This window comes from Anser brachyrhynchus (assembly GCF_964034855.1).
Source record: "Anser brachyrhynchus genome assembly, chromosome: 6".
Classification (NCBI taxonomy): Eukaryota; Metazoa; Chordata; class Aves; order Anseriformes; family Anatidae; genus Anser; species Anser brachyrhynchus.
Window position 1 is genome coordinate 30,264,214 of NC_137700.1, and position 26,671 is coordinate 30,290,884.

General features: G+C 50.9%; 1 protein-coding gene across 6 annotated transcripts in view; it reads left to right on the forward strand.

Annotated features, from left to right (window-relative positions):
- Positions 1-26,671, forward strand: part of HPSE2 (heparanase 2 (inactive)) — a gene marked incomplete at its 5' end in the record, with an annotated part of 109,921 nt that overhangs the window by 61,853 nt on the left and 21,397 nt on the right. For all 6 annotated transcript variants that reach the window (XM_080597082.1, XM_080597080.1, XM_080597081.1 and 3 more), the window contains 2 exons: positions 17,899-18,072; positions 18,584-18,755. In XM_080597082.1, the coding sequence (XP_080453208.1) occupies positions 17,899-18,072; positions 18,584-18,755 (346 nt within the window). The remainder of the gene's footprint in view (positions 1-17,898; positions 18,073-18,583; positions 18,756-26,671) is intronic.

Sequence of the window (26,671 nt, forward strand, 5' to 3'; positions counted from 1 at the left end):
TTTAAATTCTCTGAACTCCCAGGATAGCTCATGGTCCAAGTTAACACGTAACATTAACATTTCCCCTTAATTACAGGCTGTGATGAAAGCCTCTCTCCCAGCGGTTGCATAGCTCTGGACCCAAGATGGTTCCTGGTGTGGGATGAGCAGCTCTGGGCACGGCAGGATGTTTCCCTCGGACATTTGGCTATGCTGAGGGTGATGGCACTCCTGCAGTGTGTGCTGTCCCATCTCACCGTTGCTCACGTACAAATGAAAAAACTATTTGTTCTACTCTTAAAAACAGCACTTGCATAGCTAGAATGCCTTGAAATTCAAGGTAAAAGCAGCTATTCATGTGCTGTTTTTCACGAGCCTTGTTGTTAAACGGTTGCGTATGACGTGGTTGGCAGAACATCAGCAGCTGAAGTAAATGCTCTCATACTCGCTTCTTTCTCACCCGTATTTGCGTTGTGCGGGCTTTTTGCTGAAGGCTGCCTGTGGGCATGAAGCTGGGCTGAGCAGAGCTGTCCCTGTCGGCATGGTGGGGAACAAAACGGCTTTGCCTTCCACCTTGTCTTTCGTTCTGCTTCCCGAATGCTCCAGAGTTAATTGCTAGCAGAGGGAGAGGGTAGGGAAGAGCCATATGCAAAGGAGGGAAGGGATATTTTCAGCTGGGACTGAGACAAAGACAAAAGCTGTGAAGAGCAGCGATACAGACAGACGGAGCTTTCTGGCCTTGCGATGGGGAACGTTGTTGATGGGACCGTGAAACTGTGGGGTTGGCTTGCCAAGCGGGAAAGAGAGGGCAGGTCCAGGGCTGTTATGCTACACAGCGCAAAGACAAAGCCTGCTGAACTTATAATGGATAATTTATGATGTAACTCCTACAGCAATGGAGCCCCTCCATTTTGTGAAACAGAATGTCCTTTAGAAAATATTTGCGCTTAGCTAGTACACGCAGATTCAAGGAAATTCTTTCAGGAGGGTTTGAGTCTAATAAAACGGGAATGTGTGACCTGGCCTGCATGATTATTTGCCCGGTTTTATCCTTTTGTTATTATTTCCAAATGTGGAATTCTCATTCTTCTAAAATTCTGCAGGTGAAGCTAGGCCAAGAGAAAACAATGGTCTCGGCAATTAAAGGAACACCTATGGGGGCTGCGAGGAGGCAAGCGGCAGGGGCGAGCGTCCAGCACCATGCATGCTGCAGAGACATGGGGACACATCCTTGCCAGTGTCCTACCACCCTGGGCCAGGACCTCCACACGGGCTGGGGCACATCACTCCCAGCCCTTCTCAGTGAGCAGATGCACTGCCTCAGCCAAAAAAGAGCATGGCGGTTGGCTCCGGTGCTTGGAGATGCGATGCTCAGCAGATGGTCTGGTCCCCTCCCCTTCCAGGATGCACGTCCCCTGGGACGAGGGCTGTGCCACCTCTACACACTTGCTTTGTAGTGTCAGGGTGTGTGTGATGCTGAGGACAGGGATATTGTAAGCATGCTGCCTGGAAGCTCCAGGGCTGCTCTAACATTTACAGTTTTACCCACCAGAAGAGCTCCATTTAAAAATGTGAACGTTCCTACTTCTGCCTGCCAGATATTACAACGAGGAGAGCTGGATCCTTCAAGTGCCTCCCTGTTTTTAGTCATAAAAGCAAATTTGGACGGCAACATATAATATTTGTGAAAGGTTTCGTGTTGGCTTTGAGGCACAGACGTCGTGGGTCCCGGTGCCCAGTGCTAACTGGTGGCTGGTGGGGCTGGCACCAGCCATGCTTGGTGTGGGGCTGCAGCAGAGCTGCGGCTGCGGGATGGGGAGCAATCAGGATGAATGCAATGACTATTTTCTAGAATGTAAACACCCTTGCAGCTTAATGGCTCTATTTACGTTGATGGAGATCAGGAAACACACTTTGTTATTTTAGTCTGAATAAGCTCATGCAGATGGTAAGCAGAAGCAATGTGTTTGGAGTTTCTGGTGTTCTCTGACAAGCCAGGTTGCACATGAGTGTGTTAACCTTGCCTTTGAAAAGTGCTTGATTTTATCAGCTTGTTTACCAAACTGTCACAACAAGGCATAAAACCACAGAAGACTCGCATGCTGATACGAGAAACGTGCGTGTTCTTGGTAGCGGAAGAGGAATAGGAGCTCTCTGCTCTTTGTTAAGTGCGGTAACAAACCATTTTTCCCCCCAAACCACGGAGCGAGCTGTCGGCCGGGGAGCTGGGGGCAGCCCCGCGGCGAGAGGAAGAGGCTGCACACGACAGATTGCTCTCCTCTGCCGCGGCCTCAAGCCTCTGCAGATGCGCGGGGTGGGATTTGTCAAGTTGCTCTAAAAAAGCCATTCGCCTCATATCGTTTGCCGGCGCCGGCGAGTCCCCGATTCCCTCCCGTGCCGGCGGGCCCACGGGCTGGCTGGTGTGGTGGCTGCGGGAGCCGAACGAGTTAAGTTGTTCTGGCTGTTCCAAGTGGGAGCGAAGAGCCATTGCAAAATGTTTTCCCCCCGTTGGCTCTGCGTGTTGTTTTAAAATTAAATTGGTTCTGGTTAGCAAACAAGAACAGGACGACAAAATTAAATTTTCTGAGGAATGTTGTGAATCCTGTGTGAAAAATAAACCCCAAAATGTTTTTCCCTCCCGCGCTCTCCAGCGTGCCTTCTCCCCTCTTTGCCTGCCATCCCTCTCTCCATTCCCTTGCGGGCGTGCTGACCACCCCGTGGATGTTAAGGCTAGTGTCCCTATGCCAAGGAGCTGTGATTAACAGCCATGGGAGTTCATGGGACCCAAGACACCATGGCTTTGTCCCCTCTACTTATTGTCTTGCGTCTTCTTTTCTTGCCCCTTTGTTCTCGCTGGTCTCCCATCCCTCAGAGGGATGGTGTTGCTCCCTCTCCAGCAGGTGAACGCTGTGCGGGTCCAGAGAGTAATTCAGACACGTAGAGAACATGGTATTAATTTTGGAGGCAGAATTAGACCTATAACATATAACTCAGCTCCATACAGATGTCTACCACAGGCCATCTGCAATGCTTCAGTCTCGCTGGAGTCCAGCACAGGCTCTGCACTGGAGGAGCTACACCCACATAGGGCTCTGTGATGGACAATACAGGCTTCTCCTCGTCTGCTTCCATCTTCCTTATTTATTTATTTATGTGCAGATGGAAAATCTTTGACACAAATTGGCACTCCTTAGATTCTGTTCCTCTGGAAAGCTCCTGCAGTTCTTAAAAGCTTCTCCTCCATTTGGTCAGCCCTGCAGGCATTCAGTGTGCACTTCATAAGTCATTTCTCTAGTCATTGCCTCAGTATTTGTGTCAAGTCTTCTTGGATCTTTATTTATAATTTGGCGTGGGTTTGTTCTGAGGGCTCAGCACACTTGCTGTTTTGTGTGAACTAGGACATCTTGCTCTCAGACTTTTAGATGGGACAGCAGGTTACTCCGAGCTGAGTTTCGTCATGCTTGTGTTGCATATGAAGTGCTGGGGCTGCCGTTGTTTCCTTGCTGTTGCTATTGTTTTTATTCGGGAAGTAGGGATCCGGATGTCCTGCAATGCTGAGTGCTTCCCTGCAGCAGTGCTCTGCCCTGCACCTCGGTGGCAGAGCTGCCACCAGGAGATTACATCTCCGTGACGGGTGCCTCTCATGCTCTTCCATTTTCTCTGCCCACTCGCTGCTTCTCAAACCCTTACTTTCCCTAACAGAAGAGGCACACCGGGCCCTCTGCCTGTGGTGGAGATGTGGAAGGAAAGTGCCTCCTGGTCTCTCTCCTGGTGAAGGTCATGGAGGCCACCCTGGCCTTGTGAAGAAGAGGTTTTCACACCACCAGCAACTAGGCTGCGAGATGGCTAAAAGTTTACAGCGTTTCAGAGACTGCTGGAACAAGGTGCTGAAAGAGAAATCCCTGAAGAGTCTCATAAACATCTAGACTGTATCTCTGGCTAAGGATGTCCCCACACCATCGGTTCCCAGATGCTGGGAGCATACCCTGGGAGGTGTCGTGGCATGGTTGCACCTCTCATGCTCTTCTCATGCATCTGCTCTTGGCCGTTGCTGGAGATAGGAGAGGCCTCAAATGGTCCTCTGGCATGACATTGAGCTGTTACTGTTGAGCAACCACAGGGGCTTATCTGATAGGGCCAGGCAACAAAGTCTAAGAGAAGAACAAATGTTTCTCAAGGCAGAAAAGGGGATTGGAGAGGCAGCATGGGCCTGCCAAAACCTCACCTCCCCGTGGCACGTGAGGATGGGCACCCGGCCCACACGAGCAGCACTGCTGGGGCAGGGCCGTGTGTTGGGCCCCGTGTCTAGAACAGGGCTGTGGCTGTTGTGGGCAGCCAGGGAGCACTCCTCCCTTGCCATCAGACCACTAGAATAAATAAAACAGCTCCACTTACACTGGATGAAATCAAGTCCTCTGGATTGTGGCCTAAACACGGTCAACAGCTCCTCTGGGCCCTCGAGCTGCCAATAGCTTGCACCTCCTAGCGAGTCTGTCCTTGGGAAGGAGCCATTAGAGGCTAAGGAAATTTTGCAGATCTCCATCCTTCAAGAAGTGGGAAATCATCGGTGATAGGACTTGCAGCACCTCTTGTGCCAAGGAACGGGGTATGCAGGAAACGCGCCGATTAGAAACCAGCTCTCAGTGCCCTGCCCCAGGCAATGCCCTCCTGCAGCATGGCTATCAATCGCACTGCCAAAACTCCTCCAGGGCACTGCAGGGACTGGGTTTCCCTTCTGCTCAGACCTTTTGGCGATTAGATTGCGCTAGGGTGAGGGGCCATCAGAGAGCTAACGAGGCTTTCCAGGCCCCTCTGATAGTTACAGGCTTGTGTTGCATTTGTTGTGCCAGGACTTGTGTGTGCTGAAGTGCCAAAGAAGCTCACCAGAAAAACATCATGATTAAAAAGGACCCGAAGCATCAGCTTGATAAAGCCCTCATCCCCGCTGCCACCTTCTCTTCTAACACAAGCGCTGAACTTGAGACTTCTTGATTGGATGGCCAAAAAGGCTAAAAATGTTGTTACCTGTTTGTGTGCACGTGCACACAAAATATTTCACATCCCTTCCTCAACCACTTTGTGGCCAGAGCTTTTTTGCTCAGCAGTGCTCCACCACCAGCTCTTGATGGTGCTTGGCCTGGGGGTCAGTGCTGCTGGGAAGAGGCTGGGGCTGCCAAGTTTGTGGCCCCTGCTGCCCTCATCCTTGCACCCTCCAGTTTCTTTCCAGGAGGTGGTCCTGGTGCCTGGCCTCACCTCCTGGTTTCTGTCCCCTCACCTTTTTTGTCCCCTTGGTGCCAATATAGCACAAGAGCATGTTGAAACCCAGGTTGGCAATTGCAAAACTGTTTTGAGTGTTTATGGTTTTATCCTATAATCTCTGTTTAAATGGGAATTCCTTACGCTAAATTTTCAGACTGAGGGCTTGAGGAGATGACCTGAAATCTGAGTGAGAATCTGTTGAGTCATTTCTGAGTGCTGTGAGCATAAATATATGTTCCAATTCTGCAAGTGTAACGTTTATCAGCTGTACAATAATGCACAGCCAGCCTCATTTTGCAGGATCAGGCTTCCAACATCCACAGACCTCAGCAATAAATGGAGCAAGGTCATTGCTAAGCTGAAAAATAAGTGCTTTTGAAGCATTTCCTCCCAGGACAAGCCCTAGTCTTTTCTTCCAACTTCCAACACCTTCCTTTCCACTCAGAGAAAGATTGTAGCATTTCTCAGATACGGAAAATTTCCCATTCTCTGCTGTCAAAAGTTTTCAGCCCTCCTTTTTTGTCTCCCTTTAATCTTCCTCGGCATGCCATGGTGCGTTCATCTGCCTTTCGCTGGGCTCACCTTTTCTTGCACTTCCCTCTCCTAATGCTGTCCACATGGTTCCCATTTAACCAAGGTGAGAGCCAGTGGGCATATCCCATATGTGATTGGAGAGGATGTGGTTCTCAGGTGGAGTTACTCAATTAGAGATTGCCATGCAATTTTAGGGAATATATTTTAATAAGTTGATTTTTATTATTTTCCGTGCATTTATTTTTTCAACGGAGATTATGCAATATTCAGAAAGATAAAGGTTTACTTAACCAGTGACATAGTTACACTTAAACCCTGAGAAATTTTGCTTCTTTAGATCAACCTTTATCCCCAAGAATTGTCTCTAAATGCCTTCTCATCTGGCTGGGGGCAGAATCCCTTTCAGAGGCTTAGCGGTGGTTATTTGTTTAGTTGAGAAAGTTTAAAAATCTGACAAGTACATTGCAAAAATCTCAGATCCCTCTCCCAGAAGGCAAGCCAATGATACCATTAGCTTAATCCAGCACCTCATATACTCAATTTTAATATGACTCTAGCTCCAGAATATGATGTATTTTCAGTTGGAGGATTTGTGTTGCAGTAGTAAGAGAGGAGGAGGAGGAGGGAGGGCAGTGCTGTAGGTCACTCGGCAGTTGGGTACACAGGCGTGGTAGGAAACGTGCAGAGGGTCTCTCTGGAAAAGAGCTAACATAAGTTCTGACATCTAAATCCATTCATTGATTGCAGTAACTCGTGGCAGAGCCTTTTGCTGTGTTCAGCTGAGCCCCAGGTTTCATGGGTGAGCTGTGCTCCCGTCTGCCTGTTCTTCCTGCGTGGCTCCCTGCGTTTTTGACAGCCACCTCTAGCCACGATGCTTATACAATTAATGGATGGTGTCTGGAGCTACCGTCCTGGCAGGCTGCGCAAGCACCCCTCTCCATCTCCACAGAGACTGGGGATGTGCTAACTAATGCAGAGGAGTGGTGCTGGCAGCAGTGGCTGTTGTGAAACGTAGCATTCAGCCCATCCAAGTCCACGTCTTTGTAGCATCGATCTTCAGGGCTGGCTGGCTTTGGCTTGCCCTCCAGGGAGATGGAGAGACATGGACCCCGACAGAGTTCACCCAAGACACTTTGGGTGCTTGCTTCAGCAGGAGTCATGCCTGTTCTTCCCTGCTCACCTTAAAAGGGTGAACAGAAGCAGCTTGGCTGACGACATATCCACTGCAGTAAAGCTGGAAGAGATGCATTTCCCCTGTAACGCTGGCAACCGGCGAGAGGAAGCAGAGGGTATCAGGGAATGCATCTGTGTCCAAAGTGGTAAAGCAATCAGTAAACTTCAAGCATATCAGGAGTAAAGCCATTTCAGTAAAGGGCTAAGAAGGGCAGCATTTATTGCAAGAGGGAATGCTGATAATGGCAAAATTCTCAGTGAAAATGCAGAAAAAGAATGTATTGAATGAATATGAAACTTCTGTGTTTGGCAAAACAATCTCACACAGACTTTATAGTGATAACTGAGCACTTTGTGGTTTAGGTTTCCTAAATCGTATTTCATCTGTTCCTTTCCTCTTCAGATCTGCTTCTGTTTCACAATTAAAATTAAAGTGATTAACAATCATGTCACATTAATTTTTTTATATGAAAAGCAAAGCAAAGATCTTTCTATATGTCAATACATTGTTTACTATTTTGCATTGAGTTATGGGTTGATATTTTCCTGTTTCTTCCTCTTATTTGTATTTCCAGGGTATTTTCTTGCTGCTCTTTGTGCTGCTCTCTCCCCTGGACCCAGAGCACAGCTGTTGCCTCTCCATGTCTCACTGGTTGGGAAATGCTGTCTTAAACTCCCTTCCCCAGAGATCCTCTTGACCTGTGCCCTGAATTTGTTCAAATTTGTTGATTTTGTTTTTGTGGTTTTTTTTTTTTTGATACATTATCTTTAATCCATTCTTCTTGTTCCTTCACCGTCTTAAATTTCAGAGCTTTGTGGTTTTGTAGGCACTTTCACTCAAATTTGCTTCCAGTTTTGGACTATTAATCAACTTTCTGTCTGCCTCTCTGTTCCTGGGGACATGCAAAGAGTTTACTTCTCACCTCTGCTTGAAGCCCAATGTATTCTTCGTACACACACAAAACAAACAAACAAAAACCAAACCAAACAAAAACAAACGAAAAAAAACCACCCAACAACCTCCTGTTCTGTTCTTCTTTTTCCCCTGCAAGTTATATCTTCTTATACCAATATTGCCCTTCTATGTGTTTCCATGTAGTATGGGTGAGGCTAAATGTTGTAGTTGTATATGAGGGCTTTGAAGCCTCCCTGTTTATTCCCTGTTCTCCTGGTTTTTATGTATAGACATAAACTGTGATCAAAAGGCTGTCCTGGTATTCTCACTCAGTCCTTCTCTGATCCGACTGCAATTTCCCTTTCCCCCTGCCTGGACCCCAAGCCTTGGTTTTAGGGCACCCAGCAGCTTTTGTGAGTGGCTCCCCTCAGACCTAGTTTCCAGTCCTGCTGGGTTGGAGGGCATCGCCTCGGTGCCCTCTCCCTCCTCACACAGACACTACTTTTTGCAGCGTCCTCTCTCTGTCCTCCCTAAGCACCTCAATATTGTTTCATGCAATCCTAGATGTCAAGCGCAGTGGAGGTTTGTTGACATAACTTGGTAGGACTTGTAAAACAGCAAATAGCCACAGAACTGGTTGGAAGTTTGGAGAACTTGCCGTACTGTGAAGATACAGAAGAGCTGCAAAAGGTACTGCTTAATGGAAATATAATTAGGTGTGGCTTGCTCTTAAAGTTGAGCTATCCCAAACGAACTAAATCCTAGCTGGCAGTGGTACATATAGCAAGATCCAGTCACTAGGATCAAGACAGGTAAGTCTGGACTAGAAGCCAGGTGCTTATTTTGATCATGGACATTAAGTGATAATTGCAACATGTTTATTGGGATCAGCTGATTTCCCTAGAACAGATTTCAAGCCCATAATGGATACTTCTGTGAAAGCTCAGTTCCGTCCTGCTGAAGCACCGGGTTTGACTTCTGCACTACTTGCATGCTCCCCGGGCTGCCTCGAGCAGGGCGTCAGGCTCGTGACACCGGTCTTTTCCGGCCTTCTGTCTGTGCCTCAAAAATCGGGTTCAGGCTCCACCCTGTGTGCTCTGGTACAAGATTCCCCAAAGATCAGCTGGGGAGAGCTCCTGCCAAGCCGGGTCCCTCCAGCTGAGCCGTATCTGCCGAGCCCAGCCGCGGCGCGGAGCAGAGGAGCAGGAAGAGCCGGGGCCAGTTCCTTCAAATATTTTACAGATTAAGACCGGGGTCTGGGATCTGTGGGAAGGCAGAGGAGTTCACAGACCCCAGCGGGTTATGGTCCTCGCCGCAGCGCTGGCGGCCCGCGCCAATAATTGCTGTCTTCCCCATCCATCCTGCTTGGTTGTTCGCTATCGTGTTCAAATACAATGACACTTCGTAATGTGGACAAGCCCTCTGACATTATTTTAGTGCAGCTGGAGGCATCTACTTTAGCCTTGAAAATGCCTCTTTCTTGGCAGCGCTTTGTGTTTATTATAATGCTGTCTGTAATGTGCAAAAGTACATTTCTTTTTTAACTTCCTTCTTTATGTACTAAAGAGTGTGGTTTTAATTAAGGATTTCAGATTGAAACATTTCCGGTTTTATGCGTTGTTTTTTGGTGGGGTGGTGTGGTGTTTTTTTGTGGTGTTTTTTTCTTTTTTTTTTTTTTCAGGACAGTTTTCAGTTAAAATGTTTTAGAGTTTTGAAAAATACCAGATGCCCAGCTCACAAAGTGCGCGAAGAGCCCCAGTCACTCCCTCTTCCTCCCGGGGAAATCAGCTGCTCCGCTGGGCTGGAGCGGCCGGGGAAGGCGGATGGGATGGCAAGAAGGGGGTCGGCAGGCAGGAGACAGGCCAGGACCGGGACCGGCCGTTTGCAGAGGTGCCTCATGCCTGAGGCTCCGTGCACAATAGGAAATGGAGATTCAGGCTCATAAAGTGTGAAACAACCTGTTTTTTCAGAATTCTGGTTTCCCCCCTGCATACATGGGGATGGTGAGGGGAGCTTGGCAGACGCAGCTCCCTTACGAAGGGCAGAGCATCTCTGCTCGCTGCCTGCCCCTGCCATCCAGGCAGCCCACGGGGATGCACGGCCAGCCCAAGCAACCTGTAAAACAACACAATTTACAAGAAAAAATAAAAAGGAACCAAGCCAGGTTTTAGCCCTCCTGGTGGCAGAAGAGCTTAAGGATGTCCTACAACGCTCCCAAAATTTTAGAAAACAGCAGGCAGTGAAAATTCTGTTCAAAGCAGGGTGCTCGAGCCAGTCCCATGATTTGGGGGAATTTGACTCATGATTTTTCCATGTCGGGACTTGGCAACACTGAAATCCTCGGTTTGAATTTGTTCCCGATGTGGTAGCTAAAGCTTCCTAATGTGGCTGTCGAGTCCCACTCTCCGCGGCCGCAGGGTGGGATGTAGGGAGCTGTGTGCGGCGCTGCGCCGTGGCGGCTCCGCGGATGCTGCTGGGTGGATCTGGCTCACGTCCCTGCACGAGGCTATTCCGAAGCGAGCTGTGCATCTGCCACATGACAGCGGATCAGGCAGCGAAGCAAGAGCATTATATTGGAGCTGCCAGCCTGGTTCACAGGAATGCGTGGTCTGGATGCACAGCTTGCTCAGGTTAGGCATTTTGCTGGGATTAAATGAATGTTAAAAACACACGTGATACCTGGGATCAAGTGTGCCTGGGGTGTTGATCAGCCCATGCTGCAGCTCAGTTTTTAGAAGAAAGTGCTGAAAACATCCATCCTCTTGATACAGTGATAGCACTTAAGGCACTGTCAAGAAAAAGTATTTGTAAAAAAAACCTCAGCCTTGCAATGATGGCACCTCGGGTTGATGATGTAGGTGCAGCTTGGCTGAGCAGCTTTGTGCAGGGAAATGGGTCCCCATGGTGGTTTCAATACCCAGCATCACAGCAGGAGGAGGTGAGCATGGGGACAGGCACAATGCTTGTCCCTGTGTCTTGTCCACACCACACAGGGACAGTGGCCGTGTCACCTCTCCTCCCTGGCAGCGCAGAAATGGCTCTTGTCTGCACCTGAGGACGGCTTTAAGCCATATAACCCACCATCCTCCCCACTACGGGTAATTCCCTGCAGTTTCCCAGCTACCTCAAAGCCCCCGCTGATCCCCCCCGTGTCACCTACAGCCCTGTCCTCCCCGCAAGGTGGCAGGGAGGGCACTCGCTCCTGCCGTCAGCCCTCCCCGTCCACCCCCAGCTGCCTGCCTATTTGGGAGCTCACGGATCGCTGAGTGCTTGAAGAGCTGACCACTTCTTGCCTATTTGGGAATGCTTTTAAATTGTTCCAGAAACTGCTGTTTGTTGATAAATTGGGGTGATCGTGGAGAAGTGTTTTAGCTAAACTGTGTAAAAGAAGGAATGAGCTGCAGCGCAGCCTTGCCAGCTGTCATTGGATTTAGAAACACACATCATAGATTTTGCTGCTTTTCAGACAGCTGCGCTTATAGCTGCTCTTATAGCCGTATAAAACAGTCATTCTGTCAGCAAACGCTCTGGCAGCCGAGCTGGGTTATATCTGCACTTGTGTTCCCAGCACCGGCACCTTCGCTCGCCCCGTGTCCGTAGGTGAAGCCAGGGGAAGGCGGATTTGCCCCGTGGGCTGTGGCAGCTCTCCAGCACCTGCGGGGCAGCTTCACGCAGGCTAAGAGAAAAATACCGCCTGTGCAGGGGTGGCACTGGTAGCACTTGTCTTCTGCTCCCTTGCTCATTAGGAAGGGGCGGTTGCTGTCCTTACAGGGTGTTTTGAGGTGCTTTACCCCAAATCTGTGGTTGATGCTCTACATACTGGGTAGCTGGAGGTCAGACTTACAGACCCCAGCTTGTTATAGCAGTGCTCACAGAGATCAGGCCCGCTGTGGTCCATCCCATTTGGACTTTGGAGCTCAAGCTGAGAGTCCCGGGGAACAGAGTTAGATTTTCAGGAATTTCTTCAAGGAAGAGGAGGTTGCACTGGAGTGTCAAATTTGACATTTTTAACAGGAACAATATTGCTTTGGGTAAAAAGCTTGTCAAGGAAGGGCTTCCTGCATAACAGACCAGCTTCAAATGCCCACTCAAAGTGGTGCTCGTATATTCTACATAAATTTTATTAGTTTTCCTTTATATGGAGTCGAATGACCTCAAGCAAAATATCCTAACTACATAAGGAAGCAACTCCACAAGTGAGGCTTGAGAGTGAATTCTTGTTGCACACAGTGTTTCACACCAGTCCCTTGTGCAAGCGGTGTAAGAAATAAGTGCAAGGCAGGTTGGTGCTGCATCTTGGTGGGATGAGCTGCCTCCTGCAGCAGTCCCAGGGGGGCCCTGTGCTGGCACTGCAGGGGATGCTGAAAATCTGTGCCCTTGTCTTCTCTGGAGCAGTTTCAGTGGCTAAAGCTCAGCGATTTGAGGTGGTGCATGTGAGCAGGTGGTGACCACAGCCTCATTTTCTCTTGTCCTGGTCTTCTGCTCTGTTCAAACCTGCAGCCCTCTTGCTGCCCACCTCTAATTCTCTCTGCAAATTCTGAAGATGCTGGATTTCATCCTGATCAAAAAGGGAAAATGTCTTAAATCTCCAAGTTATGCAGCACAGGAAAACAGCTTTCCTAGCTGTAATGTGATCTTGGTTCCTGCCCAGGCACCAGGCTGGAACAGAGGGTTTGGAAATTGCCCCTCTGGCCATTATCTGAGCTTTACAGCACTTTCAGATTGAACCCAGATCCCACATCTCTTCTGAAGCTCCATGTCAGTATACACTTGTTCCTAGAAACCATTACTGTCCTGTGAGCTCTTTACCGTGTGAGGATGGAAAACAGAGCTATTCTGCTCATTTCAGCTCCTTTTCGCATGAAGGCAGAGCTCAGGGTTCATTCCTTTTTCTCACCATCCAAGGATTAAGCCCAATCCTGACTGTTATCCGACCTCGATACCATTTACACACTGAACCCGATGCCTACGGCTTTTATCTGAGCCCTTACAGCATTTGGAAGCAGGCCATGCCCCTTGTCTGGTATCAAAAGCATTATATTAATTCGGGATTCATTCCACAAAATGAGGCTGTCAGCCAGACTCCTTAGCAATTGGATATTGAACCCAGACCTCGTGGTTGTCTTCCAAGTTATATGCCAGCTGGGAACTCAGCCCACAATCCATGGCTGCCAGCCAAGCTCCTTATTGGCGAGAGATTGACACCAAGCCCCCAGACTGCTATTTCTGTACGGTGCTGTTACGGACTAAACCTAGCTCACATGGTCAGCATAATCACCTCTGGATTGGCAACGAAATAAAATATCTAGTTAAAGACTTGAATGAATATCGAGGGTCAATGTTCAGCTGCTTAAAGACCAGGGATGATGACAACAATTCCCTTGGAACAAAGCCCCCTCGATACTCCAAGGGGAATAGCCCCAGATCCCCCATCTGTCATCCAGCTGGATGCAAAATCCAGCTTCTCATTAACACACAGCGCGCAGCGTTGCTTTACTGGCGGGCAGCATTAAAGCCAGTCCCTTCAACTTTCAGGTATTCCTCAGATGGGGTTAAAGCAGATCCCCTTTCTGTAGCACCGTGAGGCTCTGCCAGAGCACTTCTGGTGGCTCAGAGCAGACCTCCAACGCTGCACCTTGCCTTGGGATGTGCTCCCCACTGCCCTGGGCGCAGCACGCCTGCTGTGTTTGCTCACCAGCAGGGTGATGAAGAAGCCTGGGTGGTGAGATGAGAGCAAGGGGGGGGTTCTGCACACCTCCGTCCTCTGTGGGGGACACCAGGAGCTTCGCAAGGTAGAGGGAGCATTTCAGGTGAAATGTCCGTCTGTCTGAGGCGAGCAAACTTTTCCCTCCTGCCAGCAATTTTGCCTGGGAATTCTTGAGCATCTTTACACCGTGTGGTTTTACTGCATAGCAAAACACTTCAGAAGACTGAATTAAAACCAAACAGCTTCCCAGCTGGGATGGTCATCATTAGAATGCAATTTCCAGCAACTGTGTGGGTTTCTTGGTAGCCTCGAAAGCTTTAAAATTTGCTTTAAGCATCAGCTTTGAAAGGATAGTTGAGTAGACAGCTTGAATAGAAAAATCTTCCTGTGATTGTGTGGATCAAGCTGGATGTTATGGTGTGTATGGACAGAATGGGATGAGGCTTTCCCTCTGATCTAGTGGTGGTGATGAAGGCTGCTCTCTGGTGCTCTAACCTTGCACATTGTGAGCAGGGGGGTCTGACTTCCCTGTCCGAAACCTTGCCATGCTTGGGGAAGGGAGCCATGGGAAGATTTCAAGCCAGTTTTGCAGACCTCTCCCATGGGGCTGGTGTCATTCTGATTGCCTGTTACATATCTTCTGATTCATATTTATTTGCTAAGAAAACATCAAGTCCTTGCCACACACATGGTTTTCTGAGGACTTTCAGCCTGAGAGAGCCAGTGCAAATGGGATTCAGCTGGCTATGGTGGCAATTTGTTTGTAAATAAATTTTCCATGTGCCCACTTGTTCCTCTGTCAGTGGGAATACCTTTCTTTTTCCATTCATCGTTCTCCCCAGCTTACTCATCTCCCGTCTGAACACTCTGTCCTGCCCTTCATGCCCCCCTCCCTGCAAAGCTCTCCGTGGGCTTCTGTTTGCTCTTTGCCAGCTCTTTCCCAACCCTTCCCTCCGCTATCTCCTGCGGGGTGCTGGAGGGGCAGCGGATGTTGCTGCCTTTGGTGCTGGCACGAGGAGTTGGTTGCAGGGATGCTCCAGGCGTTTTCCAGAATTTATGGGTAATGCGGAGCCGAGCACTACCCGTGATTAGTTGAAATCGTTATTCCTAGAACTGCATTTCTTTGCTTTATAAACAGAAGGCTTCATCTGTTGCGCATTTGCTCGGTCTTGGCGCTCCCTCTGTGCTTTCTCAGCTAACCTGAGGACGCGGGGAGCGCGGGACGCTGGCACACGCTGCGCCTGCGGGAGGCGGTGGGGAAGGAGGGATGGGACGGACGTGGTGAGCAGTGAGATGGAGCAAGAACAGGCTCTTCTCCCCCATCCTCTGGTTGGCTTCCCAGGGTTATGAAAGCCCCCAGCGTGCCATGCCATGCCATGCCGTGCCGTGCCATGCTGTGCCATGCTGTGCCCCCCACCCCTCCGCCGGGTCTCAGCCTCCCTCTTGTGCACACGAATTTCCACTTCTGCTGAGCTCTGCCAAAGCAGAATTCCCGAAGCAGAATAAAAAATGTGGAAGACTTTCAAACCCAGAGATTACTGAACTGTCCCTCTTACCAAATGGCAGTCAAGGCTATGTTCTCTATCAAGTCTCTAGTACAATGTTTAATTCAGTAACTGCGACTGGAAATGCTTTCCAATTATTTTAAACTGCCAGAGATGTTTTAATACGCCTCAGATTTTGTGCTGGCGTGCTGCAGAGTTAAGTGCCATCCATCCTTCAGAGAACTTTAAAATTTAGCCCAGTATAAAAGGAGAAAAAAGGGAGACGATCTCATAGGACATACTTGCCCCATGAGCCCCACCATCACTTGTGGCCTCACAGACACCACCTCCTGCTTTGTCCCCCTCAGAGCAGGGCGAGAGGTCCAGGCAGACAGCCAGAATCTCCAGTTCCTGTGCATGGCTTCAGCTGAGGGCAGCACTGGGAGCAGATCCTCACTCATTGCCAGCCGGCCCCAAGCCTTGTATGATGGCTTTCACTCTCTAGATGTGTCCAGACCTCTGCAACCAAGGATGCAAAGGGTCAGCAAGACCCAAATAGCTTTTGAATTCCCTTTGTGCCAGGGCCATGGGGTGCAAAGCCTCTGTCCGCTTGCTCCTGCCAGAGGAAAGCTGCTGCGTGCTGCTCAGTATAGCATCACGATGGCTAACTGGGACCACTGCCTTGGTTTTCATGTCTACACACTCAGAATTGGACGTTTTAGTGCTTTTTCTTATCCTGCTGTGTACAGGTTTCTTTACTTTTTAATTTTTTTTCCTTATTCCCTCTGAGAGTGTGCACGTGCACCAGGCGGAGGGGGAGAAGGGGCAGTGAGAGCGTCGTATAAATCCAGTTCTGCTCTATTAAGATTCATTCTGGTACAACAATGGCTTTCTCTATTGAAAAGCTTTGTGAAAGCCTTGCCTAATGATCTGTTAGCTGGGGAAAGGTTAAATTCCTGGAAGATTTTCTGTGTTTGATGAAGAAAAAATGGTGCAATTATCCAGAATTCAAAGTGAGTTTTAGCCAGCTGTTAATAATACTGTGATTCTTCGTGTTCTCATTACTCAGAAGTAACGTGGCCATCCCTAGTCATGGCAGTAAAATATTTACAGCCATTTCTTTTGGCCCTGTTTGTACTTATGGAGGGCTGGACATCACTCAAGGTCTACTAAATATGCTCCTTGTTGTACTTTAGCCGCCCATGACAGAGCTCTTCCCACCTAACTGCAGCTGAAAGTGATGCAGACATGTAGAGTTGGGTGGCCAGATGAGGTGGGACCGAAGGGCCCTTGGGCCACCTAATGGCTGGGCACCCTGTGCCAGCTGGGCATCGAGGCTCTGCCCGAGCCTCCAGAGGGGCTGGTGCTTCCCAGTCCTCTCCATCCTACAGCAGCCATCCAGGATAAAGGAGATAAGTGGGTTTGAGACCTGCCTGATGGCCCAAATAGGACTCAGGGGTGTCTGACAGTGTTTCCAGCTCTGCGTGGCCTCGCTGTGCTCTGCAGGTTGGTGCGTGCTAGGAGAGCAGCCCCGAGAGAGCTGCGTGTTTCCCCAGCTCTCTGCCCTTCTCCGTGGAGGTTTCCAGCCTGGGAAGTCGTGGCAGAGCATGAAACGCACGTGGCATCGCTGTGTGCAGGCGCGCAGAAACGAAACAAGTGTCATGGGGAAAATATCGTTTCACAGTGGCAGGGCCTGCGCTGGGTTAAACAGACGGCTGGTTTCCTCTGGTGGATGCATGGAAAATCAATTCCCAGCCCTCTGCAGAGACTCCTAATGATGAACAAAATTCCTCCTGTAGCCTTTAAGAACTCGGGCTGTTCTGCACGGTGAAAAGATTTCTTTTTTATCAGGGGAGCTGCAGGTGACACCTTTTGGCTGTCCTTGTGTTGCCGTCGAGGTGTCTGTCTTATCCTCTCCATAGCAATTCCATTTCAAGCACAGCTTTTTGCCTGGAGGTCTGAAGTAAATGAGTATTAAGTAACTGTATCTGTCCCTAATCCACTAAACATCCAGAAAACCAGCTAATATGCCTGAGCCAGCGGGATAAATACATTAGGTTAATCTAACTCAGCTACTTTTCATTCAAACAACCAGTAGCATTTAGAAAAAAAAAAAAAAGGCTGTACGAGGATTATTTATTTTCCACATTTTTCCTTTCTTCTTCCCATGCCTTTGCAGTGATCCATTAAACACTAACCGCTCGGCTAACTGATTTCCCTGACCCCCTAAAGCACCGCTTGAAAAATCAGTTCATTCTTCTCAGACCTCAGGGACTGCCCCGCGTTTGCCGAGGCTCTCGGTGGCCAGGAGAGGTGACGGGCTGGAGGCAGACGTAGGGCTGCGTGTGCTCGTCCTGCCTGGCGCAGGCAGCTCCTGGCTGTCACCGTGTCCCTCGTGCCACCTGTGCCGTGTCCCAGCGGCGCAGGCTGTCATGGATTGCAGGAGCTGTGGCCGTGAGCGGGCTGCCACGCTGGTGGTTCCTCCTGCAGGTCTCCTCCCGTCCTCCCCACGCACTGCAGAGGTCTGCTCCGAAAGGGATGCCGGGCAGGATAAGCAGAGGAGAGGCTGAACCTCCCTTGCCAGGAGCAGATGAAAAGGGACGTTATGAAGTCCCTTGACTCTGGCAAGGTGGCCCCCGGCTCTGACACGGTGGTGGAGGGCATCCAAGTGTCGTTCAGCCCACGCCGGGAATCCTACCCCGGTCTCAAAGGTCAGGTGCATTCCTGCGGCTACAGAAGTCGCGGGGATGGCACCTGACCCTGGCTCAGTCACACAGAAGCCGAGGCCCGACGGACAGCAGGATCATTTGAACCTCCCCGGAACTTGCTTTCCTTTGAACTACAAGCTGTGTTTTGTTTCTTCCCAGCCAGGTCTCTAGACAAACTCTATAACTTTGCTGACTGCTCTGGCCTTCACCTGATCTTTGCGCTGAATGCCCTGCGCCGAAATCCCAACAACTCCTGGAACAGCTCCAACGCGCTCAGCCTGCTGAAGTACAGCGCCAGCAAGAAATACAACATCTCCTGGGAGCTGGGCAACGGTGGGTGTGGGAACGGGGAGCCCCGGGGCACAGCACGCCGCAGCAGAGCCCTGTTCCCTTTTGGAAGGGGGTGTTGGCAGGTCCCGGGACACCTGGCCGGTTGGTTCAGAGGGATCTGAAGGTCCCCGCTATAAGGCAGTGCAGTGCTAGGACGGACCTGGCTTGTGTTAGGACCTCAGCTGGAAGTTTTGGTCGGTTGGTATGAATAAAAGAAATGTTCCTGCTGCCCCAGCTGCTGGGCACAGCTGGTCCTGGGTGGGCAGAGCAGCAGCTGCATGGACTCGTAGGGCAGCTGCCGTGCCAGGGGCGCAGGCACCCCATGGGGACAGGGAGTGACACCAAGGTGCAGGTCCCTCGCCCAGCCCACAGCCAAAGGGTCACGGGAGGAGAAGCCCCGCAGCATCCCAGCCCCTCCTGGCTGCTGCTGTGTGACAGCACGTGAGCGCTCTCCAGCACTGGGGATGGGAGAGCAGAGCCGGCAAGCCTTGCCTCTCTGTTCTCGTTTGCCCAGAGCCCAACAACTACCGGACCCTGATCGGCCGCTCGGTGAACGGCAGCCAGCTGGGGAAGGACTACATCCAGCTGAGAAGCCTGCTGCAGCTTATCCGCACTTATTCCAGAGCAAACCTCTATGGGCCGAACATCGGGAGACCCAGAAAGAATGTCGTTGCTCTGCTGGAAGGGTAAGTGATGTTGCCTTGATCCAGAAGGGATCAGAAAACCCTCCTGATGCCCCTTGCCAGGCAGACACGCTCTTTGGCTTCCCAGCAGCTGCCAGGACAGCTCAGCCAACTCTGCACCAGGGGCTTGGGGATGTGGTTGTCTGCTTTCACAAAGGTCCCTGGTGGGATTATTTGGGAATTACAGACAGACCAGGGTGCTGCCTTGTTGGGATGTGAAGAAAATGAAGGGATGTGGTTGGAGGCTGCCACACGCCTGCGGGTTTCAGTGCCAGGAGGTGGGTCCTGGCACCTCTTGCCAGTGCATATGTTGGCTCCTGGACACTTTGCTCTTCCCATTTGGAGGTTTCTTCTCCCTGTGCTTTCCCCATCTGTGCAGAAGAAGGGCCTGTAGCACCCTTCTTCACTCCTTCCTAGCCAGGACAAGCCGTACAGAGCAGGGGACAATGCGTGGCACAGAGCCACTGTCACGGCGTTATTTCTCATGATTACTCACATTGATTCTGACCAAGCTACATAAACAGCTTTCCCAATTGTGGCACAGAGATTCAAATCCCTTTCACCAGCAGAGTTCATGACCTGTCTGGGACATGCCCTTTTCTCCCCTCCCACTGTCCCTCGAGGAAAGGCTTGCCTATCGTGTTGTACCTAGGTACCACTCGGTGCTGCGATGTCGCTCCAGCCAACACATCCCAGAATCAAACCCCTGTGATTTCCATTGGTAATACTGACCCTCTAGCTTTAGATTCTTGGTTTGTTTTTCATCCCTTTAGGTAAAAATGGCACTCAGGATCTGACAGAGTTGCTGGGAGGTGGTTGTACTGTTAGTATGCTTAAAGTAATGGGTAGGACAACTGGCAGGTCTTGAGTGTGGGGAGGCCAGAGAGAAGAGTGCGGAGAAGGAATGGTGACACTGGGGGACTCAGACACCTGGAGGTGACATTGGACAGCTACGGGAACCAGGGAGGTGTGGGAGCCTGCTGGCAGCAGGAATTTGGGCCGTGGGGGCTCGAAGACCATCCAGCAGAGGGGAAATTCCCTGCAGGACTGTAAACAGAAACTCCAGCGCAGAGGGCTGGGCAGGGGGAGGTGTGGAAGGGGCTCTGCTGGGAGCAAAGCTGGGTCCCGCATTCATTAACATCTGCATGAATGATCTGGCAGAAACAATAAACAGCACACTGATGCGGTCCCCGGCGAGGCAGGCAGGGAGCGAGGGCCAGATTCTCAGCCCTGCTGCAGCAGCACAAGGAGCCCCTGAAGCTGGTTGGCCCAGCTGCGACGCCGGCGTCCCTCGTGCTGACAGCAAGGGAACAGCCCCTGCTCCGGCACCACGGCCGTGGACACGCTGATGCCACGAGGGCGCACCGACGGCTGCAGCCCCCGGGGTTGGCTCGGTGCAGTGAGTGTGGCTCGGGGCGCTGCGAAGTGCTGTAGTAGCCTCGAGCAGCAGGAAGCCTGTTAGCACCAGGAGGAGCGGGCTGAGTAAGGGAAACAAGGGGGATGAGAGCCAAGCAGCTCTCCAAGAAGGGGGGAGTGACCTGGGAGCGGGGCTGTGGTGTGCCATGGGGTGGGAAGGACGACAGCAACCCAGCCTCGGATGGAAGGGAAGGAGGTGCGTGAGAGGTAGGCTGTGAGCCGGGTGGAGGGGGCTCTCCGGACCCCCACACTAGGCTGAAAGAGCTGTAAGGAGCACGCCTGTCCTCTGAGCTGCATGCTACTACTCCACTGCCAACCCTGCCTGCCAGGGCGATGCTGGTCCCCATTGCTCAAAGGGCTTCTCTCCCCTTTGTGTCCTTGTGGCAAGCAGCACGTGGCTCCATGGCCTTAATTAAATGTCAAATTAAAAGAAGACACAGGGTTAAACATTCATTTGCAGTATTCAGTACCAGAGTTACAAAAAGACAGACAAATAAAACCCGGTGCCTAAGCTGCTTGAGAGCCTGAGCTTTGCTCACAGCAGCTCCCCGAGGTCTCTTCAGTGCTCTGGGTTTGTGCTACCGAGAGCTGCCTGCCTGCTGCAGGAGCAGCACAGAGCTGGGATGCGACTTAGCCTGTGCCTGAAGCTGGCACAGCCAAGGCGTGCCCCTGGAGATCCTGGGGGAGCCCCACTAAGCCAGCAGGCAGGAGGAGGAATTTAGGAATTTGGGAGGAATTTTGGAATTTAGGAATTTTATTTTAAAAATGTGGTCGATAGCAGAAGTGAACCAGCTAGGAAGAGAGATGCCAAACCGAAGGTTATGATGTGAGCACTAAGGCTGGAGATGAGACACCCCCGTGCAGAAGACAGGATGGGTGGCTGGCGTGCTAGGCAGGCAGTGCCCTGTTACACAAAGTGTGGGAGTGAATTTTGGTGGGGTGGAAATCAGCTGAAGTGGGAAAGGTGAGCTCAGAGAGAGCCAGGGAGAGGCTGCCAGCAGCAGAAGAACACAGAAGGTGGCGTTAGGTGTTCTCCAGGGAAAGCCTCCAGGGCTACCTGAAGTGCTGAAACACCCAGAGAAAAGTCTCGCTGCCAAGCACTACACAAAATTACATTTCCCTGTTGCTGCGGAGCTCCTGCACCACCCTGCCCGGGGCAATGGCTCAGAGCAGCTGCAGTGCCACCGTAAGTGCCAGTGCCACCACAGGCTGCCCCGACCTGCAGACCAGCCCCAAATCCCTGCCACAGGGATGGGCTCTGCGGTGCCGGAGCGCTGCTGTGGCCCTGCTGCACAGGAGGCTAGGCACCGTGTCCTGTGAGTGTGCAGGTGGAAGGGGGAATTCGTCCAGACCCAGCTCATGGTTGAGTTTGATGAGGTGTTAATTAGACCATTCATGCAGCCTGAGCTGTCGGAGAGCAGACCACCTTAGCTACCTACGGCGTCTGTAGGTACAGGCATCCCAGAACTGCTCAGAATTTAAAAAAAAAAATTAAAAAAAGTAGGATTTTAAGGAATTAACATAGATTTTAACAGCAGATCAGGAATCAGACACAAAGGTTAATGCATCAATGAATCACAGGTTCAGTGCTGGAAGAGCAGAAGCACCAGGGAAAGCTATTAGGAAGAAGAGATGCTAACATGTGTTAAAGCTCACGACATTTGGTACAGATCTCAGGCTGACGTGCCTGGACAGATATGGCTGGGGGTCTTGTCATTTATTGTTCCTCAGCTGGCGGTGCCTCGTTCTCCACTGGGCACTCACAGACATCGAGTCGTGACCTCTGCCATGGCTGGAGGTGCAGTGGCAGGAGGACAAGGGCAGGCAGGCTCAGGTCCTGTCCACACAAGGCTGCTCTGTGGGCACTCAGGGTGCTGGACCCTGCTGAAGCATAAATCAGAGCAGAGAAAGGCTTGTCCGGAGCTACAGCCTTTCCCCACCAGTCCTGCTGCCTCCTCGGCTCTCTGTCTGTGCCCTCTCTCCAGCCTCCTCAGCCCCGTTTTGCTGCTGCTGCCATCACTGCTCGTCCACCCGCTGGTCACCCTCTGAGCACCGCAGCTGGTGGCTGGGGTTGGGTGAGGAGCCAGGCTGCTCCAGCTTAATGTTTGCTTCCGCATTTTTTAGAAGCTCCATTTTGTCTAACTTTCTTTAAAAAGTACATCCTCACCGTGCTGACCTGAGGCTCTTCAGAAGCCAGAAGCTTCACCCTTTTGCAAGCTACAGCAAGGCTTGTGGCACAGGCTGTACCAGGATATTGAATAGGTCCAGAGCAGGAATTTTATGTAAAAAAAATCCAGCCACAGGACAAGGAATTAATGATACAAAGGGAAGGACACTGCAGTGTAAGCTCAAACTTGGGTAGCGTTAAGCTTGTGAACGAATGTATTCATAAATACATTGAAATGAGACATGAGGGATGTGGTGAGGCATTTTGCAGTTAGTTTTACAGCAGGAATGAAGATCTGAGATATAAGCAAAGGATCTAGCTATTGCTTTTTCAGGGTAAAGATTTAAGGCAATTTTTGTGACTGAAACTTGATCTGGCTGGTAAGCCAAAATCGCTGTCACCTGTATAGGGAGAACGAGCTGGTAGGAAAAGACATAAATGAGATTATACCGCTGCATAGGTACATGGCGTACCTTCATCCTGGCTGCTATCTACAGTCTTAGTCATTCAATCTCAGAAAAGATGTAATAGAACCAGAAAGGTAGCAGAGAGGAGCCAAGGATGTGCGGAGGTATGCGATGTCCGCCACGTGAGAGGAGATTAAGTGGGTTGTGCTATCTCCTACAGTTCAGGCAGTGGGTTGGAAAGAAGCTTTGGAAGGCTTTTTGACACAGCATGCATGGCATTGCGGGAGCTGTCGTCAGTGTGTGTGATCAGAAAGGGACTAGACAAACTGCTGGTGGGGAAACATGCCAGTGGCAATGCAGTGCCACGCTGCAATGCAGCCCCCAGGGCCCCTGGGCTGCAGGTTGCACAGCTGGGTGGTGCTGCCCTCACCTAAGCTCTTTCTGCCAGGAGGCTTGGCCAGCCCTGAGGCAGATCGTGCTGGTTGCAGGAAGGTCTTGCTGAGCAGAAAGAGAATGTGACATCGCAGCAGGTTTTTATATAGTCCCCAGTGGGCTCTGCTCCCCAGAGGGAAATCTGGCCTGAAGCCTGGCACGGTCAAAGTCCTTGCAGCAGCTGGGATCTCTGAGTGCTGCTGCAGGTACTTGTGCTTCTGGAAACCTTGTACTATGTTTTTTTTTCTTTTTTCTTTTTTTTTTCCCCATCACAGTCAGCAGATAAAGATGCACCTGATTATTTTGTTTGTTTTATAGCAGCCACTCTCAGGTCTCAATTTGTTCAGTTTATTGGCTAGAGCCCCATAGTCAGGCAGGCCTTAGGATGGCAAAGAGGACACAGCCGTATGGGCAGAGGCTGCTCTAGCAGTTAGTGCTGGATCCAGAGAATGGGTGCTGGCCCTGTTGGGTTTACCAGAAAGGCAGCAAGGCAGAAAAATCAGTGCAGATGGGAGCATGCTCCACCCCAGAGCCTGACACTGGCCCCAGCTTTCCAGAGCTGCTCTTCTGGTGGCTAAGCCCTGGCACAGTTTGCTTTCACAGTACTCCAAGGAGTAAGAGATGCAATAAGCCATGTTTGTTACGTCCAGCTCCAGGAGCCGGGACATGCTGAACCACCTGGGGGCTGCGAGATAATAATCTGTCTCCCTTGTGCAGCTGTATTCTCTGTTACAGGATCACTTTTTTATTATTATTTTTTTTATTTCAAGGTTGACAATCTGCAATTACCTTCATGGGAAAGAGATTTCCAAACGCAGGTGGCTCTTTAATGTATCAGGAATAAGCCTAGGAAGTTCCAGTGGCTGGAGGCTGAAGCCAGACACATTCAGATGAGGAATAACATACTTGGAGGCTAATTAACCATGGGAGCAATTTGCTTGAGGTTGCAGTGGGTGCTCGGGGACTGGCGAGTACTGGATCAGGACAGGAGATGTATTCCCGAGACGTGCCCACGCTCAGATGAAGGTTGTGATGTGCCTGGGGAGGTGCTCAGGGAGAGGTCAGACGCGAGGTGAGGTTTCACAGCACAGAGGTTTGGGGACAGAGGCAGTGCAGTCGCCCTCCTGCCCTGTCCTCGTGCCTGCCCTGGCCTCGGGGTGCTGCCCCGTGTCACACCAGCAGTACCCTTCTGGGCTGCCAGCTGCTTTGGGCACCTGATCCGAGCCCCAGCAGATTTTGAGGATGCTTAAACTTGCTGTGTGGAAGCCCGGCCAGGCACGTTGCAGTATCTGGGGCTGCCGCCTGAATTACGGGACGTGCTCCAGGCACTGCCCGTGTCGCCCGCCCCACGCTTGTCCCTCTGCTCCTAGGGGGTGATTCTCTGCACGTGCACCACGGCGTCGGTCGGTGCTCGCAGAGCCCAGCCTAGGGAAGATGGCAGATTTACTGCACCGGCATGGAGCATCTGGGCGGCACATGTGCAGGGGATCTGATCCATGCCGGAAGCCTCTGGACCGCTCTGCCTGCGTGGTGCTGCACATGTGCGCATCGTGCAGTCCAGGAAATCCCAGGCAGACGTGTGCCAGCACTGGTCGGACTGCAGGGCTGTACGGAGCTTCGCTGGCCTCAAAATCCACGGCTCGAGCAGTACAGGTGCTAGAGGAATAAAGGGATTAATAACATCTGTATTCCTGAGCTGCAGATATTCGAGTACCTGTGCATCGCTTGGTCTCCACCTGCCCTAGGCTTTCATCTCCGGCTCCAGCAGTACAGCTTGTTGGCTGTAGAGCTGATCCCGGTTCCCTCTGGAGGGTAGAGGCCAACACCCAAGTTATCTGGGATGCTCCAGGCACGACTCCATCACTAAGGCAGGGCCCTAAGCTTTAGCAGGAAATTTTGATCTTCCTTCTGTGAAAATCTCAATAAAATGGCAGAAAAAAAGGAACATGGGAAAAAAAAAAAAAAAACAGATCCAGAAAGAAAATTTGAGCTAGATATGCATCTTTTATGTTAAGATTTGAAAATGACTAGAACTATTCAATTTGTTTCACTCTCATGGAGACAGAAGAGGAAAACTGAGCAATCCAGGACCTTTTCTTTGAAGCCTTTGGTCTGCAGAGTGCTGCTTGTGCCCTAGAACGAATTTTTCCCAGGAGCTTATTAACAAGAAGTCAATTATTTTTCCTGGGAGATCGGGCAGGCAGAGGTACTGCTTCTGCTCCAGGGATGCTGGCTGTTGTTGGGGGGTTGCTTTGCTTTCAGCCCCTGCAAAAGACCGGTGTGGTGGGTGCGCAAGGGGTGAGTTTTGCAGAAGAGCAGCCTCAGAGGCGCCTCCACCACGATGGGTGCTCCTTTTCCCCTTGAGCCGGACGCCCTGTGCATGCAGCACAGATTTCACGCGTCGTGCTCCATCCCGCCTGCCCTGTGCGGCTGGGGAGGAGATGTCCCCAGTGCCACCACTCCAACCAGGCCCTGGGAGAGACACAGAGCACTGCTGAGGAACGAGCCTGGGAACTGACAGTCACTGCCCTGCCGGGCAGCGGGAGCGGCGGCGCATCAGCGCTATTACAGCGTGTTATTGTTTTTCCATTTCTAATTGTGTCTCTTCCCTCCTGTCCGCAGGGATTTATTACCTCTGCCTTTGCCAGTGTCCTCTTATGCTTCACAGGGTCCAGCTGCCCTTTTGTCCCAGCCTATAATTGACCATCGTCATTAATTTAAAGTCGGAATGATTGTTTCCGAGCTATATTTAGGCTGAAGTTGCTGCTCTTGTTTCAGACCTGATTAGAGGCTCATGTGCTGCAAAGCTTGCTGCTGTTCCCTGCCTCGCCAGCTGCTCTGATCAAAGGTCTCCCCTCTCCCCACAAACCTTCCCCTTCCCCTCCCACCCTGGGTTGCAGACCTGGGGGGGGCTGTGGTACTCGCAGCTCCTTTCTCTGGGGCAGCTCCTGGGTCTCTGTGCACCAAAATGCATCACCATGTCCTCTTGGCCACTCTGATGGCTGAATTCCCTGTTTTCCAAAAACCAATGCCCAGGAAAGAGCACCAGAACACGGCAAGCATGTAGCAGTAGTTGTCCAGACTTTCCTCCCGTCCTCCAATGCTAAGGGGCTTCCTGAGCTGGGGTTGGCATCTTTGAATTTAATAGCTTTGCTGGGTTTTAATTCCACTAATTTTCCCAGTCCCTGATGGGACTGGAACCCAGAAGGGGTTCCTCACCTCAAATACATGTTGGGTGAAGAAGTGTCTTTTTCTAAGATGGGCATTTAAAGCTTTTTCTTTAACCACTGTTGAAAGACGTTGCTTTCATAGAACTAAGTACACATCCAATATCTTGTTTCTAACAGATAATTTATTCTTCCAATTAAAGGATGCACAGATCTCTTTAGAAAGGGTCTGACAACCCCGTGAGCATGGTGACCATCTCTGGGATCCTGTGATGTAGGATGGGCATCGGCTGTTTTTGCATTGCCCCTGCGCTTATGGACGCCTGTGAC